The sequence below is a fragment of the Pezoporus occidentalis genome, unplaced genomic scaffold (genome assembly GCF_034315485.1).
Source record: "Pezoporus occidentalis ecotype Australia unplaced genomic scaffold, CSIRO_AGI_Poc_V1 ctg39, whole genome shotgun sequence".
Classification (NCBI taxonomy): Eukaryota; Metazoa; Chordata; class Aves; order Psittaciformes; family Psittacidae; genus Pezoporus; species Pezoporus occidentalis.
The window spans coordinates 8,800,228-8,815,641 of NW_026915713.1; the positions used below are offsets into that span (position 1 = coordinate 8,800,228).

The 15,414-nt window shown below is 36.1% G+C and overlaps 1 protein-coding gene across 2 annotated transcripts in view; it reads left to right on the forward strand.

Annotated features, from left to right (window-relative positions):
* CDK19 (cyclin dependent kinase 19) overlaps positions 1-15,414 on the forward strand; it is a 131,838-nt gene that overhangs the window by 59,588 nt on the left and 56,836 nt on the right. For both annotated transcript variants that reach the window (XM_062632511.1, XM_062632512.1), the window contains exon 4: positions 9,771-9,911. In XM_062632511.1, the coding sequence (XP_062488495.1) occupies positions 9,771-9,911 (141 nt within the window). The remainder of the gene's footprint in view (positions 1-9,770; positions 9,912-15,414) is intronic.

Consider the following 15,414-nt stretch of genomic DNA (forward strand, 5'->3'; position numbering starts at 1 on the left):
TTGCATAAGGTTAGCCATGTTCAAGGCATTCTTGGTTCTGGCTTAAACTTGGTCTTCATTTCCTTTACTGTCAGCACTTCCCAAGCATCGCTCTTAATTCCCCTTTTGTCTCTTTTGCTCACTCCCAACTTTGTGTCTTTTTCCACGCTGCCTCCTACACATGGAACAGCCTCCCAATTAACGTACGTAAAGATCCTTCACTATCCTCCTTCAAAAACTCCTCAAAATCCACTTAATTTTGTAACGCATTTCAGTAATAACAACCACTTGTCATTCTGTCTGTGTTGTATTGTGTTTTGCATTTCCTGTGCTTTATAGCTTGCACCCTTTCAGCTCTTTGGGGTAGAAATTGTAGTAGGGGATTGGCACATTTTGTTATTGCTTAGTACCGTGTGCTCCCCCAGCACTACATAAACACAATAATAAGTCTATTCACTGTGGGTATCAGTTTAGAAGGGTTTAAGTTTTGGAAGGTTGGATGTGCTGTCACTAGAGAGATTTAGATTTCCAGAGACCAACAATTTCAAATGTAGGTAGCTTAGAGTTACTTAGCAAAATCTATCTATAAGTATGGGAATCATCCTTCTTTTCAAAGCTGCCTGGCTTTAGTGACTCCTGTTGGCTTCAATGAGAAGAGTAAATGCTAATCACTTGCAAACATGAGATTAATTAAAATCATTACATTTTTCAGCTTCTGTACTGGAAACATTTGGCAAGAGATGAATAAACTATATTAGATGCTATCTTATTCTGTTCATGTTGTAATACTAAAAAAAAAAGTCCCATTCTAATGAGGAAATGTGATGGTGCCAGTTAAGCTTATTAAAAAGTTCTTTTATGGTGAGCAAGAACTTCTTTTTTTTTTTCTTTTTTACTTTGTATTTAATTCTCAAGGATTAGACTGCTCAGATCTGAAATTTGAGTATAGATAGCTGCATACTTTATAATTTGGTGTAACTTCTGTTTAATAGCATTACCAAGGGATGAAGAAAGCTATGCTAATTTGAACTAAGTGACAGGTACTGATGAAGATGTATTACGTTGTCCTTCCCTTAAAGGTATTCAGTGTTTAATAACTAAGACCATGACTTTTCCTTCATCACTTCTCAAGTTACATTATGCAAAACAATGCAAAGCCATTCATGAGATTACAATAAAGAATAGACAAATATTTTTGACCAGTCGATTTATAACTCAAGTTTAATTTAATTACCAACATTCTTAGTGTAATCCACAAATGACTTCCTTATGATTTTTCTTGGCTATTAGTCTCTGTCAGCTGATAAAGTTCTTAGACTGTTGGATGTACCACATATGTTCATTTATAGTGTATTGTCTACACTGTCATCACTGCTTATATATGCTCCTGCTATGAAATGAATGCAAGATTTCTTAGCTTATACTTCAGTGCAAAAAAGAGCATCCGGTGGAAGGTTAAAAATGTGTATGTCCACAGATGTCACAGAACATCTCGTACATGATAGGCCACATTCTTTCTTAATTCTTGGTAACTTGCTTTGGTCTCATACCTTTATATTCCAATTGTCTGAAACTTTGAGCTTCAGATGTTCATAGCCACAGAACCATTTCCTGTTCCTTCCCTTCTGAGGGACATGCCTTTTTTAGTATCTACTTGTAAGGTCTTGGATGCTTTTAATTCAAATTGTATCCAGGTTTTCTGCCTTGATTAATTCATGTTGAAAGATACAGAATTACAAAAAAAAAGTAATTCAGCTAACACATAGCTGAATTCATCTTAAGTCAACGGATCAAATTGATCCCATTTTTTAAAGTTACATTTTTCAGTGCACAGTTAGGACTTTAAAGTCTTACAGAACTATGCATGGATTAAATCTTTCCAAGAAAAAGTGTAATTCATTCTACTGATAATGGTATTTTTCTGTTATGTTAATTTTTGACCTTTTTTTTTCCTTTTTTTTTTTAAAAAAAAAAAGGTTGTTTTACATGCATGAATTTTTGCTGTTTTACAACTAGGGTATAACTTTTTTCCTATTTAACTTTCATGTATGTTCTTATTTAACTTAGTCTTAAGTTGTATACTGCTGTCCAGAACTTTCTATATAAAGCTTATGCACTTCAATTATTCAAATTTCTATAAAATACATGAAATGCTTGATAATTAATTAAATGGATTTTAAGAAAAGTTTGATACAAATGAGATCTTCTCTGGAGGTCAACTGTTTGTTGTACTTTTACCCACCGGATAGGTTATAATAATAGAGCTTTTCTTTTGTTCCAAGCTACTCTCCTATACTTTTACAGCATCAGATTTTTAGTATTTCAAATACTTTCTGAAGCACACATTTTCTTTTTTGTAATGCAGATAATCACACATTCAATATCTTCAGCTCCATAATCTCTATATTTTTAATTTTTGATTGTAAACAACATTTTTGTAAGTCTCTTTTTTTATATATTCTGAATTGATAGGGTATCCACTTTTTAAGCTATGGTACAGAGTTAATTCGCTGACTCATTTAATATGTGTGTGTAACTTCAAAGCTTTAACATCCCCTTTTCTGGAGATCTCTGTTGTAACTGAAATCAGAAGCTTCTGGATTACTCTTTTTCTTTTTGTCATTTCATTCTGAAAAACAGTGACACTTTTATCACAGTAAAATGTGTTGAATCTGTTTTATAGCCATAAGAACTATTGTTGGTAACTTAATAAGTGAGTAAGTAAATTAACTATGATTTGGTAATATTGTATGTGATGATACATTCACTATCCAAGACCATATAACCATTATATGGGTTGGTTTGGGTTTGTTTTTTTTGTTTGTTTGTTTTTTTAGGTTTGGTTGAATGTTTCTTTCTTGTTAACAGTTCACTGCAATCTAATAATAACTAACTGCTTAGCAGCACATACCGCTAAGAAACATGGAGTAAAATTCAGCTTGAAATTACGATTGATAGTAACAAAAATATATGGCCAGACTGGCTTTGTATTATGTGAAACACTTGTTACATATATATTCTGTTTTTTAAGAATGTAGGATAGAGATTATAGCATAGCCAAATGTACCTAAAAATAATAACCAAATAATGGAAAATAGAAAATATTCTTCCTACATGTGAATTTCCTAGCACTACCTAACTCTCTCAATATGCAAATAAATGTACTTAATTTGAGCTAACAACATTTTGAGTAACGTTCTTAAATGCTAAATGAAATTGTGTGGGTGTTGCATACTGGTTTGTGCAATAAACCTGCACATTTGTTAAATCATGTGGATGTTTTCTAATAGATCCGATTTTTAAAGTACTCCTCAAGTATGGTGTAACCAGTTATAATTCTTCCACTAAGCTTCAGTTTAGCTCTTACCCTTGAGGATAATTCAGATGCTAATTGATCAAGAGCAGTTTTTACATACATAGAAATACTTAGCGTAGCAGTGTTATTTTTTATCTCTGTTAATTTTCTATAATCATGTATATGTTTTTGTTCTAATTCAGTCCTGCTCCGCTAGGTAATTCTTTGTTCACACTGCTCTACAGTGTGCATGTTTAGCAATATAGGATTGTGCTAGCTGGCAGAAGAATTTAAGATTTGCTGGCATAGAAAGGAGTGTGCTAGCATAGGTTTTGTTTTCTTTAAAGTTACAATTTTTATTGTCAGCCACTATTACTGAAAGTCTTTACAGCATGCTTTATCCTTTCCAAATATAATGGATGGGTTTTTTTTGACACTAAAGTGGTGGTTGGATTTCCTGCAGAGAGCAGTGACATTCCTTGCTGATAGCTGTCTGTTCTGAGAATGCGCTTGTCACTCACAAAACTTGCTTTTTCTGCCAGAGTTGTAGGGATTTGAGGGTATTTTGTGTGGGTTCATTTTTTGTACCGAAAGCATGAGAATTGCAGGAAACAACAGGTAGGAACAGACCTCAGAGACAGAGGCAAGTGTGCAAGAAAGGATGAAGTGTGTGAAGAATTAATGTGAAGACTGGTGTGAATACTGAGTGTTGCAGAAAGGGTAGCTGAATTCTGATGGGTTTTCTTATCATTGTGTAGACTTATTTTGACATATTTAGGTCTGAAAGATGTAGAAGACCTGGAAAGATCCCAGCAAAACGTGGGAAAATGATGCTGAATCTGTTTATATCTGCTCTGTGTTTCAAAGCTTAGGTATTTGAAGCGAATTGGCATTAGCAAAATTTAGTGTATTAAAGCTCCTTTCAATGTTTCTTAAAATGCTCACTTATTGTCACTTGGAATTTGATTTTTTGTTTGACACTTTGGTTAATGACATTCTAAGAGCGATACTTGGTGGCCATGTACTGACACTTTTTAGAATGTGTCAAGGTATGTTTTTTCCCCTCCCTGTCTTTTAAACGGCTGTTGTGTGCTGGTTGTTGTAATGCTTTCAAAATTGGAAGTCTACATGATTATTGTAGAAAGACTTTTACCCACTTTTGATTTTATTAAATTTTATTTTTGATATACCCTTGACGATTTTTTATGTGTGTGTGTGTCTGAAATGAGTCCTTAATGTAGCCGTATGAAGCTGTGATTTATTTTTGAAACAGCACAAGTGTTGCTCAGGTTAGTTGGATCTATCTTTGCTGCTTCTTTTTTTAAAATTTTGCAAACAATGCGTGTTTAGTTTTTATATCCTCTTTAGATTTTGATTTATTCTCCCATAGCCTTTTAAGTGCTTTACATTTAGCACTCAACAATATTAGTTACCTTTTTTTTGGGTATCGATTGCTGAAGAGAGAAGATGGAAATAGTTTTCTGTTTAAAATAGGACTTGAAGCTCTATGATCTGTATCTTCCTCTTGACCGTGGCACAGATTTAATGTGCATCCAAGCTTCCATCTCTTTAATATTAAAATGTGATTTTACTTTATATTGGTGCATTGACATAATTCTGTTTTATTCTCAAAGGTTGGGTTAGGGATTGGATGGAAGGAAAGATTTTTGCTTAAGTGTGAGAGCAGACAGTTTATTTCAGTGGGGAGAAGCATCTGTGTTGACATGATTGCATTTTCGTTTGGTGGAGATGCATGGAAGTTTGAAACAAGCATTGCCTTAAACAGTAGAACTCAAGTAGTAAGGTTTTCTAGGGGTTTGTGCCTTGAGGTCTATGAATCATCCCATCTGTTTAGGTGGGACCTCACACTGTATCTGCATTTAGTCAGACATGCATAAAATCTCTCTTTTAGCTGGCTTCTTGCTTCCACGAAGATTTTCCAGGTCTGACTTGTTTGTTTTAACCTCTGTTATACTGAAGAGCAATTCTCAGAATCAGGAATGAGACCACACAAACAGAGAGTATGTTTGCATCAGCTTGGCTTCCTTGAAGCAGGCTCAAATTAGGATCTTTTTGAATGCTTATTTAACTGCTTGGTAAATACTAGGGGTTTTCATGAAACCAAATGAGTTTGTTCTATATTGTCATGCATTGTTTATGGTGAAGGATTTAGAAAATGTACATAGTTCTTTCATCAGCCAATTTTCACATCAATCTCAACACATTAGGTAACATAGAAAGCCAATTGAAGACTAGATTGAATATTGTTTCATAAGTCACCACTGCATTTTCTTTCCAAATGCTTAGCTCTTAATTTCTTTCTGTTATTGTTTATATGGTCTTGCCTTTGCAAAAGCTGAAATGGTCTTGCTGAAATAAGCCAGTTCATCTGTTTCTCCTCTCAATTTTATTTTATTTTTTGGAGTTGGAAATTGGGAATAAGCAGTGAGGAAACAAAACCAGTAGTCTCAGATATTGCAAACAACAAATTATAGCATGCTTCTGGAGGTTTCATTACTTTTGTAGAATATTAATAAATTCCATTCTGTGTTCTTTAATGTTCTTCGGTGAAGTATTAATTTAGAGTATAGACTTAAAGCCACTGCCACAAAGTTAATGCCTTGTTTGAATTTAAAACGAAATATGTAAAAGCAATAGAAATATTTTTACATTATGTTTATTTTCAAAAGTGAATCCTTAATTGGCTCACAGTGTTTGCGGAATCCAGTCAGGGTCAGCATGCTTTTAAGATTTAGGAATATGAAAATACAGATGCACAGAAGGGAAAAGCAACTTGGCTACTTTTGCTGAATAGATTTGAATATTGCTTGGAATTTCATTTGCCTCATATGACGTGTTCTTTCATTTTGAAGCTTTTTAGATATACGAGAAGGAAAGCTTGCATCTGCAGTGCTCTAATGAACTAATTTAAATTAAATTATGACTGGATAATGGTGCGGGTGGGTTTCTGTTCTGTAGCATTGTGAATGGAATGGTGGGAACAGACAATTAAGGCTTCCTTAAACTTTTGGTGAAAGCGCCTGGGTATTTTCCAGCTTTTGTGGCCAGGTGATCTATCAGAATATGGGAATTAAGTCATCATTAGAGAGCAACAGTGAAAAAAAATGTGGAGAATGCTGAAGCTATTTCATTCTGTCTGTCTTGCTACAAACACTCCTCTCTGACTTGAGTGAATTGTGGAAGTCCTTATGCTTTATTCTTAGTGGTTATCCATTAGGCGTAAGATTCAGCAAAGAACTTGAGCATACCTAAAGCTGCAGTGTCCAAACGCCCCTCCTGGTTCCTGGAGAGAGATGCAGAATGTTATTCTATGTGTCAGGTTTCAAATCTGTACTCCTGACTTGCGGGGCAGTCTTGATGCTCTGTGATTCTGCAAAAAGATTTATTGAATGAGAGAAAGGAGGAGTGTGGTTTTGAAGCCTACTGGTTAGGGGAGTCATCTAGGGAACGGGAAACAGGTTACAATTCCTGTAATTCCTGTAAGTTATTCGTACCTTTATTATGTCTAAGATTATAGCCTTTATATGCTGTACTTGAGGCTGTACTTTGTGACTATTCAGGAAGTGAAGCTAGTAGAGAGTGCCTCATCACTTGCGTAGTGCAGTTCTGTATAAAGAACATACTAGTTTGTGCTTTTACTTGCATCCATTTCTACACTTGGGGTTTTGAATTTTAAGTATTAAATATTTTGACTCAGAGCACATCTCCCTACCCTCCGAAAGTCAGCAGAATTGCTTAAGAAATTCCTTTAGCATAATGGTACTGGTGTGCCCTTCAGTTTCTTAGATGCCCACTGCCATTAAAATTACTGATTAGCACTGGGTATGTATATTGGTCTTTGTGTGGGTAGTTCCCTACAAGAAATTGGATGAACTGCTTTTTCTACAAAACACTTGAGGGTAGGAGTTGGTCACAACCACTGTGGATTCATTCTGCATGAGGCAAATGCAGCTTTTCAGTTCCCTGTATTATTTGGCCCTGCAGTATGTTTTTAATTTTTGTTCATTTCTTGAATCTAAACTGTGATAGGATAAAGTTTTTGATTTGACAAATATACACTTCAGGAGAGTAAGTTGGCAACAATATTTTTTATTTGCTTTATTAGGAAATTTAATTTTATCTAATAGTGATAGTGCATGCTTACTTAAAACTATCAGTTTTAATTCACTTCTGCAATTCAATAACTTTCAAGAAAGGAGCTTGCTTTCTTAGCCTTTCTGACTGGGACAAGCAAGCATCAAAACAAGATGATTTTAAAAATGCGTGTAAGTGGTATTTCAGAGGCAAATAAGAGCAGGCTTTGTCATCTTCTGGAACGTGTGTCAGCTTTGGTCGGTGTGGTGGGAAGCCTCAGCTGTCAAGTCTGGTTGGGTAACTTAGCTTAGCATTGTGCTGATTTAGTTACACTAGCTTTGCTTTAGAGGTAACTTGCATACCTAAAGTTCAGTGTAAGGGCAGGTTATCTGCCTCAAAAGTTCACTTAAGTGTTCCTTGGTAATGAAAGGAAGAAAGGGGATGCTGCTGCTATGAGTTGCTGCAGGAAAAAACCTTCCCCCACGCTATGCTTTTAGTGATTACATGCATGTTGAAAAAGGGCTGGGTTTATGTGTCTTTGTGTTGTGACCTTTGCCCATTGGTGCTCCTCTATTTTTTTATACCATGTATTAATAAAGGTATTCATTTGGAAGTTTATAGTATCATTACTGATTTATAAATCATGTTGTAATTACATATGAAGGTCATTACCTGGTGAGCATTGTGCAGTACTGGAAGGCAGGGACTCCAAGTTGAAGTTTTGACACAATCTTCTTGTGATACGACAAGAAAAAACTTTTCTAAGGAAATGATCCGCTGAGGTTTTTCGTTATAGTTTTCAGAGTGATTGCATAATTAAAGGATCAGGTACTAAGCTCTTGTTTTGTTTACTGATGCTCATTTGGGTATTAAAAACTGGTAATCATGTAGCTTTCTTTTCTGTACTTTTTAAAATATTCAGCCATCACTGTTGTCCGTGCAGTGTGGAAGGCTCAGTGGGAGCCTTTTTTTTAAATTAAATTTTTTTTTTTTTTTTTTTTTTTTAAATTTCTTTTTAAACAGTATTGTCTACACCTTTGCTAAGCACAGTTTGGCAGCAGCTAGAGAACTGGTGACAGCCAGAGGTAGCATTTACCATGAGGAAACATTAACCTGTTACCATTTGCATTTGGAACAGTAGTGACAGACTTGGCGGGTGGTGATGGTGGAGGGAGCAGAGATCTAATGAAAGCACAGCCATTAGCTACCTCTTTAACCTGGAGAGGGGGATGATCTTGAACTAGGCAAATGCTGTTTAAAAACGGGGTAATTAGTAGTCATGTCAGTCTGCAAATTAGCATTTTGAATTGCTTTCGCTAAAAATGCAAACTGCCTTTATTATTTCTGTCTTTCAAAAAGCACATAATTGAAAACTTTTGTTATCTGAGATGCTTCTTTGAATTGCCTTCAAAAAGGAGATTTTTTCTTTTTTTTCATCAGAACGAATAGATTTAGTAGTTCACTGAATGGCAATATGTTAAGATTGGGTTTGTGCCTTGCATAGCCCCACCTTGTCTGAGGTTTGAAAAGGTAGAGTGGCCTGACCCCACTTTATTTCTTCTACCGAGTAGCAAAACCAGCCTAACTCACCATCTCCATGTTGATCTTACAATGAATATTAATTAGGTTATGAATATTTCATGATATCTCAGTAATCTTTTAATGAATTTCTTTTTTTCATTCTTCAACTGACTAATGCTGGGTTCCTTTTCTGCATTCCCTGTTTTCAAGTGGTATTTGTCCTCTAACGAGCCGACTGACTTCTGTAATCCAAAAAACACTAGCTGGTCATCATCAGTGAAGTAATAGACCCGAAACTTGGAAGCAAGAATATAACCATTTTTAGATGTTTGAACATGATCTCACCCTAATGTGGTGTGGGGTTTTTGAAGTTGTGTCCTGTTGTGTGCCCCCTGCTCCCAATTTATTTAAGTATTTATTTAATCTCTCTTTACTGGGTTTCTGATTCAGGGGGGTAACACTAAAGTAGTTGAGAGTACAGTGTCCTGATGCTTTTGGAGAGGAGGAGGGAAAGTGTGAAAGCACAGAATGTGGTCCTCTTTCTGGTAGATACTGCTGGTTTGGAAGTTTCTGCTCTAGCTGCTGAGGATAAGAGGATCCCAAATGGGGAGGAGGGGGGGAGGAGAAAGTCTGAGACCCTTTACTGAAGGTAAGTAGCCAGTCTTTAGATAGTAACAAAAGCTTGGCAGCTGTGTTTTTAAAGCAACTCAGAGAGTAAAAACACTTTAAGAAAATTGTGAGCACATCACTATTACTTTCAATTGCAAAGTTTAACAATCTTTGAATTTCATTCCATTATTTAGTGTTAATAGTTTGTGAAAAAAAATGCAACAAAAAACTTATATAACATGCTTCATGTTTCTGCTTGTTTTATTTCTAGCATATTATCAAGTTTCACCGTGCCTCAAAAGCAAATAAAAAGCCCATGCAGTTGCCAAGATCTATGGTTAAATCCCTACTCTACCAGATCCTCGATGGAATCCATTACCTCCATGCAAACTGGGTGCTTCACAGAGATCTGGTAAGCGTCACATGTATTACCTGGTTAAGAAAGTTTCACGTGCGTATCATTGGATAGGAGAAGAAAAGTCCCTATTAGTAATCTTCCATATCGATCCGTACAGCTCTTCCTGTTATTGTCGCAGGAAGACCAATGGAGACTTTAATCATGAAAACAAACTATGTTTTCACATTGTTTTAATCTGAGTCATCTGAGCTCAGGCAATGATGCTAAATCCGGTAAAAGGTTTGCAGATACCAATATCTGAAAACAGTACATGAGTCAGCTGATATGGGTTGGTTGAACATGCCTATAAGTTTGTGCACGACTTTGAAAAGGCATTTAAGTAGGAAAGTGATTGATACCCTTGTACATTGTTTGGCTTACATGCAAGTTACCATAAAAGTTAGTGAAAAAGTCATTTTTTCATGGAGTATTTCTTTTCCATGTGTTATTTTTTCTGACCGTGGGAAGAGAACTATGAAAGGGTTGTCCTCTTGAAATTTCTCATGACCTGAAGTGTCTCTGAAGATTGATTGCAGATTACAAGGGCAGCTGGTTGCCTTGTCTTAGTTATCCTTTTCCCCTTGAAAGTTTCCCACCACTCCTCATACTTCAATGAAGTGCTACCAAGGGTTGCAAAAAGGCTACTACCAATGTGGGTGTAGTGTTTTCTGCCACTTGCATTGTAACTAGAATCTGTGGCACGAGACAACATGATTGTTAGTGTGTCAGAACCGTTCTGATAGTTATGCTATTGTAACATCAGTAGTAACTATGGTAGGAAGTGTAGTGTAATCTGTGTGTATCACCACTGCTTTTATTTGGTTATTTTTCCATAGTTGACCTAGTACATCAAAATAGGGATGTAAATCTAGAAAGTTATAATCGCTAATAAAGTTTGGTGAGGTATAAATTTTTCTTGGGTCTTTAATAGCAAATGGGGGCTTGGATTAGTTTTTGAATGTAGAGCAAACGCTTTCTTAAAAGATACGAAAAAACTAAGGCAAGCCTGAAATAGAAGTCACAGACATCTTCTGTGTCTATCTACCGAATATCTATCTATCTATCTATCTATCTATCTACCTAATAACAGTGGCCAGCAGCGGGATTTCAGGCTTTGGTATGCATTATTTATTTATTTATGTATGCATGTATTTATTTATTCCCTTTTTCCTAGGTATTTATTATAAGTTTTTCTGTTAAATTCCAGATATTAGTATACTTGGTAGGAGGGGGAGGTCACCTTTGGAATAGTAACTGTAAAAAGCAGGAAGCAAGTACAACCCTGATTCTCATGCTGCAATTACTACTTTCCTTAGGAGACAGCTGTTGCTTTAGCAGAGTTCTGAGATGTAATTAGATACAACTTGAGAAGGAACACCTGAAAAATTTATATTCAGCTATGTTTAGGGGAAGTATATGTGTTCATGGAACTATTAAGTATGTATACACTCAGGTGCCATACATGAACTTGGTATCTCAATAGGAAATACAAGATGGTATTTAATATAATAATAATGAATACCCTTGAGAACTATCTTGCTGGTGTTGCTGTTTCCAGCCTGCAGCACCAGGTGTTCTGTGTGCCTAGTGCTGCTAGTTTATAAGTCTTATCTGGTGTTGATGAGTTGCAGCAAAACTGATGCCTAGTATCTCCATCTTTTTTCTTGGAACTTCAGGAGGCGATAGCTGCTGTTATAAAAAGATGGCTGTTTTTCTTGTCTCTGGAATGAGAGTGCTTGATGATGTTGGCATAATGGAAACGGGAGAACAGAAATTTTTGAAGTCTTTAAGTGTTCTTTGTATGCAGATAACTTTAAGATAATTCTGGGATACCTCAGTGAGAGAAAAGAAACCATTTAAAAACCTGCTTTGGTACTTTGGTGATTTAAAGGCATATTGAGAGTCTTTGCCTTTTTAAAAATTGTTGCGAATTCCTGAAGCATTCAGGTATTTCAAACAGTTATTTTGTACCTTGAACACAGTAAGAAAAGTCTGCTATTATTCTGGATGTGTCCTGTCTGCTCTCAAAATTAAAAGTTAATGTAATCATTTAGTAACCAACTTAAATTCTCAGTTAATCAAAAATTTTATATTCCCCTAATTTTCATTCATACACTCAGACCTGTGATTTTTGCTTCTAAGAGTGGTATCTCAGGCATGATTTCACTGGGATCAGTTTCTTACATAATACATACATACCAACTGTTCAGTGTCTTAAGGTGGGGTGCAGTTTGTCTGGTGTTTTTCTCTTAGCTGTTTTAATTTACATCTGCTGGAAAAATAGTTTTCTATTTTATGTAAACTAAATTTTACATCAAGACACCTTGTACTTTGCTGGTTTAATATAACTCTGTTTTTACTATTTTTAGCATGTGTTTGGATGTAGACCAAAGATGGCAACATCCATGAAAGTCATGGTACACTTATTTCGTTGCTTAAAAAAACCCACAAACAATTCTCCAAGAATATTTATCATAACATTAGTCAAGTCCTCCTGAGCTGTGGAAATGACCTTCAGAATCTATTTAACAGATTTTGCAATGAAAAAACAGAAACATGGGAGGTAAGGTATTTGTGAGAATACTTGCTTGGAGTTATTTGAAGAACATCGTTTAAATCTTAATTTGTTGCTGTCATAGAGTTTTTTAAGAAGCTAGAATATCAAATGTGCTTTTCAAAAACCCCTGGTTCTCAGAATACTAAATGTTTTTTAGAAACCACTTGTTCTCAATGGATCTGTATTTTTAGATACCTTAAAAGTGTTACTCAAGTTATTTTTAAAGTCAGCAGTAGCCGGCAAATTCATAACAGAGTAATAAAACTTATGAACAGTGTGCACTTGCAGTCTTGCAATACTATGGCCTGTCCTTTGGCTGGGCTAATGGATAGTTTCTACCACAAGGAGACAGTCTTGTTCCCCTCTTCAACTCCACTAGGCATTGCCATCCATTCTGATGGCCTGGCAGATGACACGCGCGACTCATGGTGGGCTCATTCAGGGAGCTGAACCTGCAGAAAGTACTCACTTTTCTCCTGCAGAGCTTAATTTCTGCAGGATTAACTCCCTGAGGGATCTCACTAGGAGCTTATGGCTTACATGTGCAGGAGTTGGCACAGAAGAAGCGCGAGGCTGGAGGTAGTGGCAGTAAGTGCAACAGGTCATTCTAGGATCATCTGCCATTACATCAGATTATTTCATTGTTAAAATGCACCTTTTTTAATTCTTAGATAAAATGAAAGTGTTTTTAGAAAATTAAATTCAGTTGTGGTTCTAAATCACTGTAATTTTTATGTTCACCTTGAATCTCTTCTGATGTGAGACTTATGTCAACTTAAACTTTCCCAACACAAGTCCAAACATTGGAGACTGTCCAAACTGAGGCAAATTATAACACCAAATGCACTCTTGTTTACGCTTCTAGAAATCTGAAAATAATTTAGTGTAGTGTATCTTGCAGCTTCTTGTAATACCAGCATTGTTTCTGGCTTTCTTATCCTGAAGGTAGCTAAAAGGTCCTAAGGGACTAATTAGATATAATTTTTGGCCAACATGTTAATTTCTGTCAGTTAAAAAAATACTCAGCAGCAACTTTCTTTACGGCAAGATTCAAACTAATACAGAATATGGGACAGGAGCATTAGAGTTTTGGTTTCTTTGAGTAGCATTGTGGCAGTTTATACACCTTGGAGGTGATGCAAGTCTGTAAAAATCCATACACTTGTTCTCTTATCAAGCCATTTGGAGTGCAGTTTTGTTGTGGAATTGCATGTTGTTGGGCAATGATAATTTTGCCTTTTCAACATAGAAGTATTCCTGAAAGCTGCATGTGGGAGGAGGGAGGCTTTGCTGGCTCTGCTAGCTGCTGGGACGTTTCATTATGAACAGGAGCTTCATATAGATAGACATTAGAGAAATAACCTTTAGTACTAAGCTTTTGGTTTTTAAAGTGTTCTGTATACAGAGTGTCTGCTTGAAGATCCAAAATTGTGCTCTACCCTGAGTCAGTAGCAAACTAGAAGATGCAGCACATGGAGTATAGTATTTCAGGGTGTTACGATATCTTTATCTTCTCCTCCCCCAAATGTTAGATTCTACAGGAACATTCAGCAGAGGCCTTACTTTGCAGAGACATCTAAAAATGGAAATCTTCCATACAGTGTTCACAGTGTGTGCTCATGTTAGTAACAGAAAGGATTCTGGCACTTTTTCTTGTGCTCATAACCCTTCTGTAGCTGATGTTAGTTGCTTAAGGACAAAAGCAGGCAGAGACCATTTCCCTTAGAACTTGATAAAAGCAATTTCTATACGTAATAGGATGTGTTTTCCTGGAGGGAGGTATTATCTATGAGATGTTTTAAGTGCACAGAAACCACATTGAGGAATTCATTTAAGACTCCACTTATATCCTTGAGCATTTCTTTAGAATACTGCTTAATGTTATTAAAACTACTGGTTGGAAAAGGAATGTTGGAAAACAAACTCACCAGAGAAATGCAGTTTTACCCCCCTTCCTCCTAGGATTGTGTTAAATGGTTGCTTTCAGCATTCTGAAATTAGAAACTTGCTCATTGCAAGAGTCGTATGAACTACCTTTGTCAAATGAGCCAAGTTCCTAAATTTTAAATACTTATTGGCTAAGAATTTCTCAACTTTCTCTTGTATTGGCCCTCTACAGCTTTAGAATGTTAAAACTGACTGTGTTTTTTTCACCAATAAAACAGATTATCTTACAGCAGAAGTCTTTTAGATGGAACAGCAGTAATATAAGTGAAAATATGCAATCTTTGACACACGTTTGAACTCAAAATTTTGATTGCATGCAGAAGGCACAGTTCACATTTCCTGGTGGAACAGAAGGTGTCCATGAGTCTTAAATTGCATATATATTTTTTAAAAAATATCCTTTTCACTTTAATATTTTATTTCTATCATTCTGTTTAGAAAGTGATTTAGGTGTCTAAAGTATAAGGGTGCCAGATTATAGATGACATGGTTCTCTGGGCAGGCTTGGATGCGTAACTTACTGTTGATGCAGGAGGAGGCCATGCTGCTTCTACTTCTCCCTGTTCCACTATGTTCCTCTTCTAAGCTGGGGATTGGCAAGGTTTGTGAAGAAGAGGTTGACCTGTATGCAAGTTCATTCCCCAGTCTGGTTTGGCACACAATTGCATAAATGTTTAGATAAGATGGATATATGGGCAAGAGGGATGTATGTGTGGAAGCCCAGTGGTCAAGGATGGGACATAAGAGAAGGATAGATTTCAATTTTCAGTGGCACTATCCTATTCTGCTGGCAGTGTTAAACATATGATTTGTAATCCTTCTCCTTAACCATCCTGGTACCTGTAAATTTATTGGTGCCTGCTTCATCTGCAGGTGAAGATCATGTGTGTGATCTGTAGTTTGCTTCACTGTTGTGTGTATTAGCAGAAGCTATTTTCGTTGTGTGCTTAAGCTAATCAGTTTGTGTTTCTTTCTGGAGTGGATTGTGGCGTGTTCATACAGTTCTGCCACCTG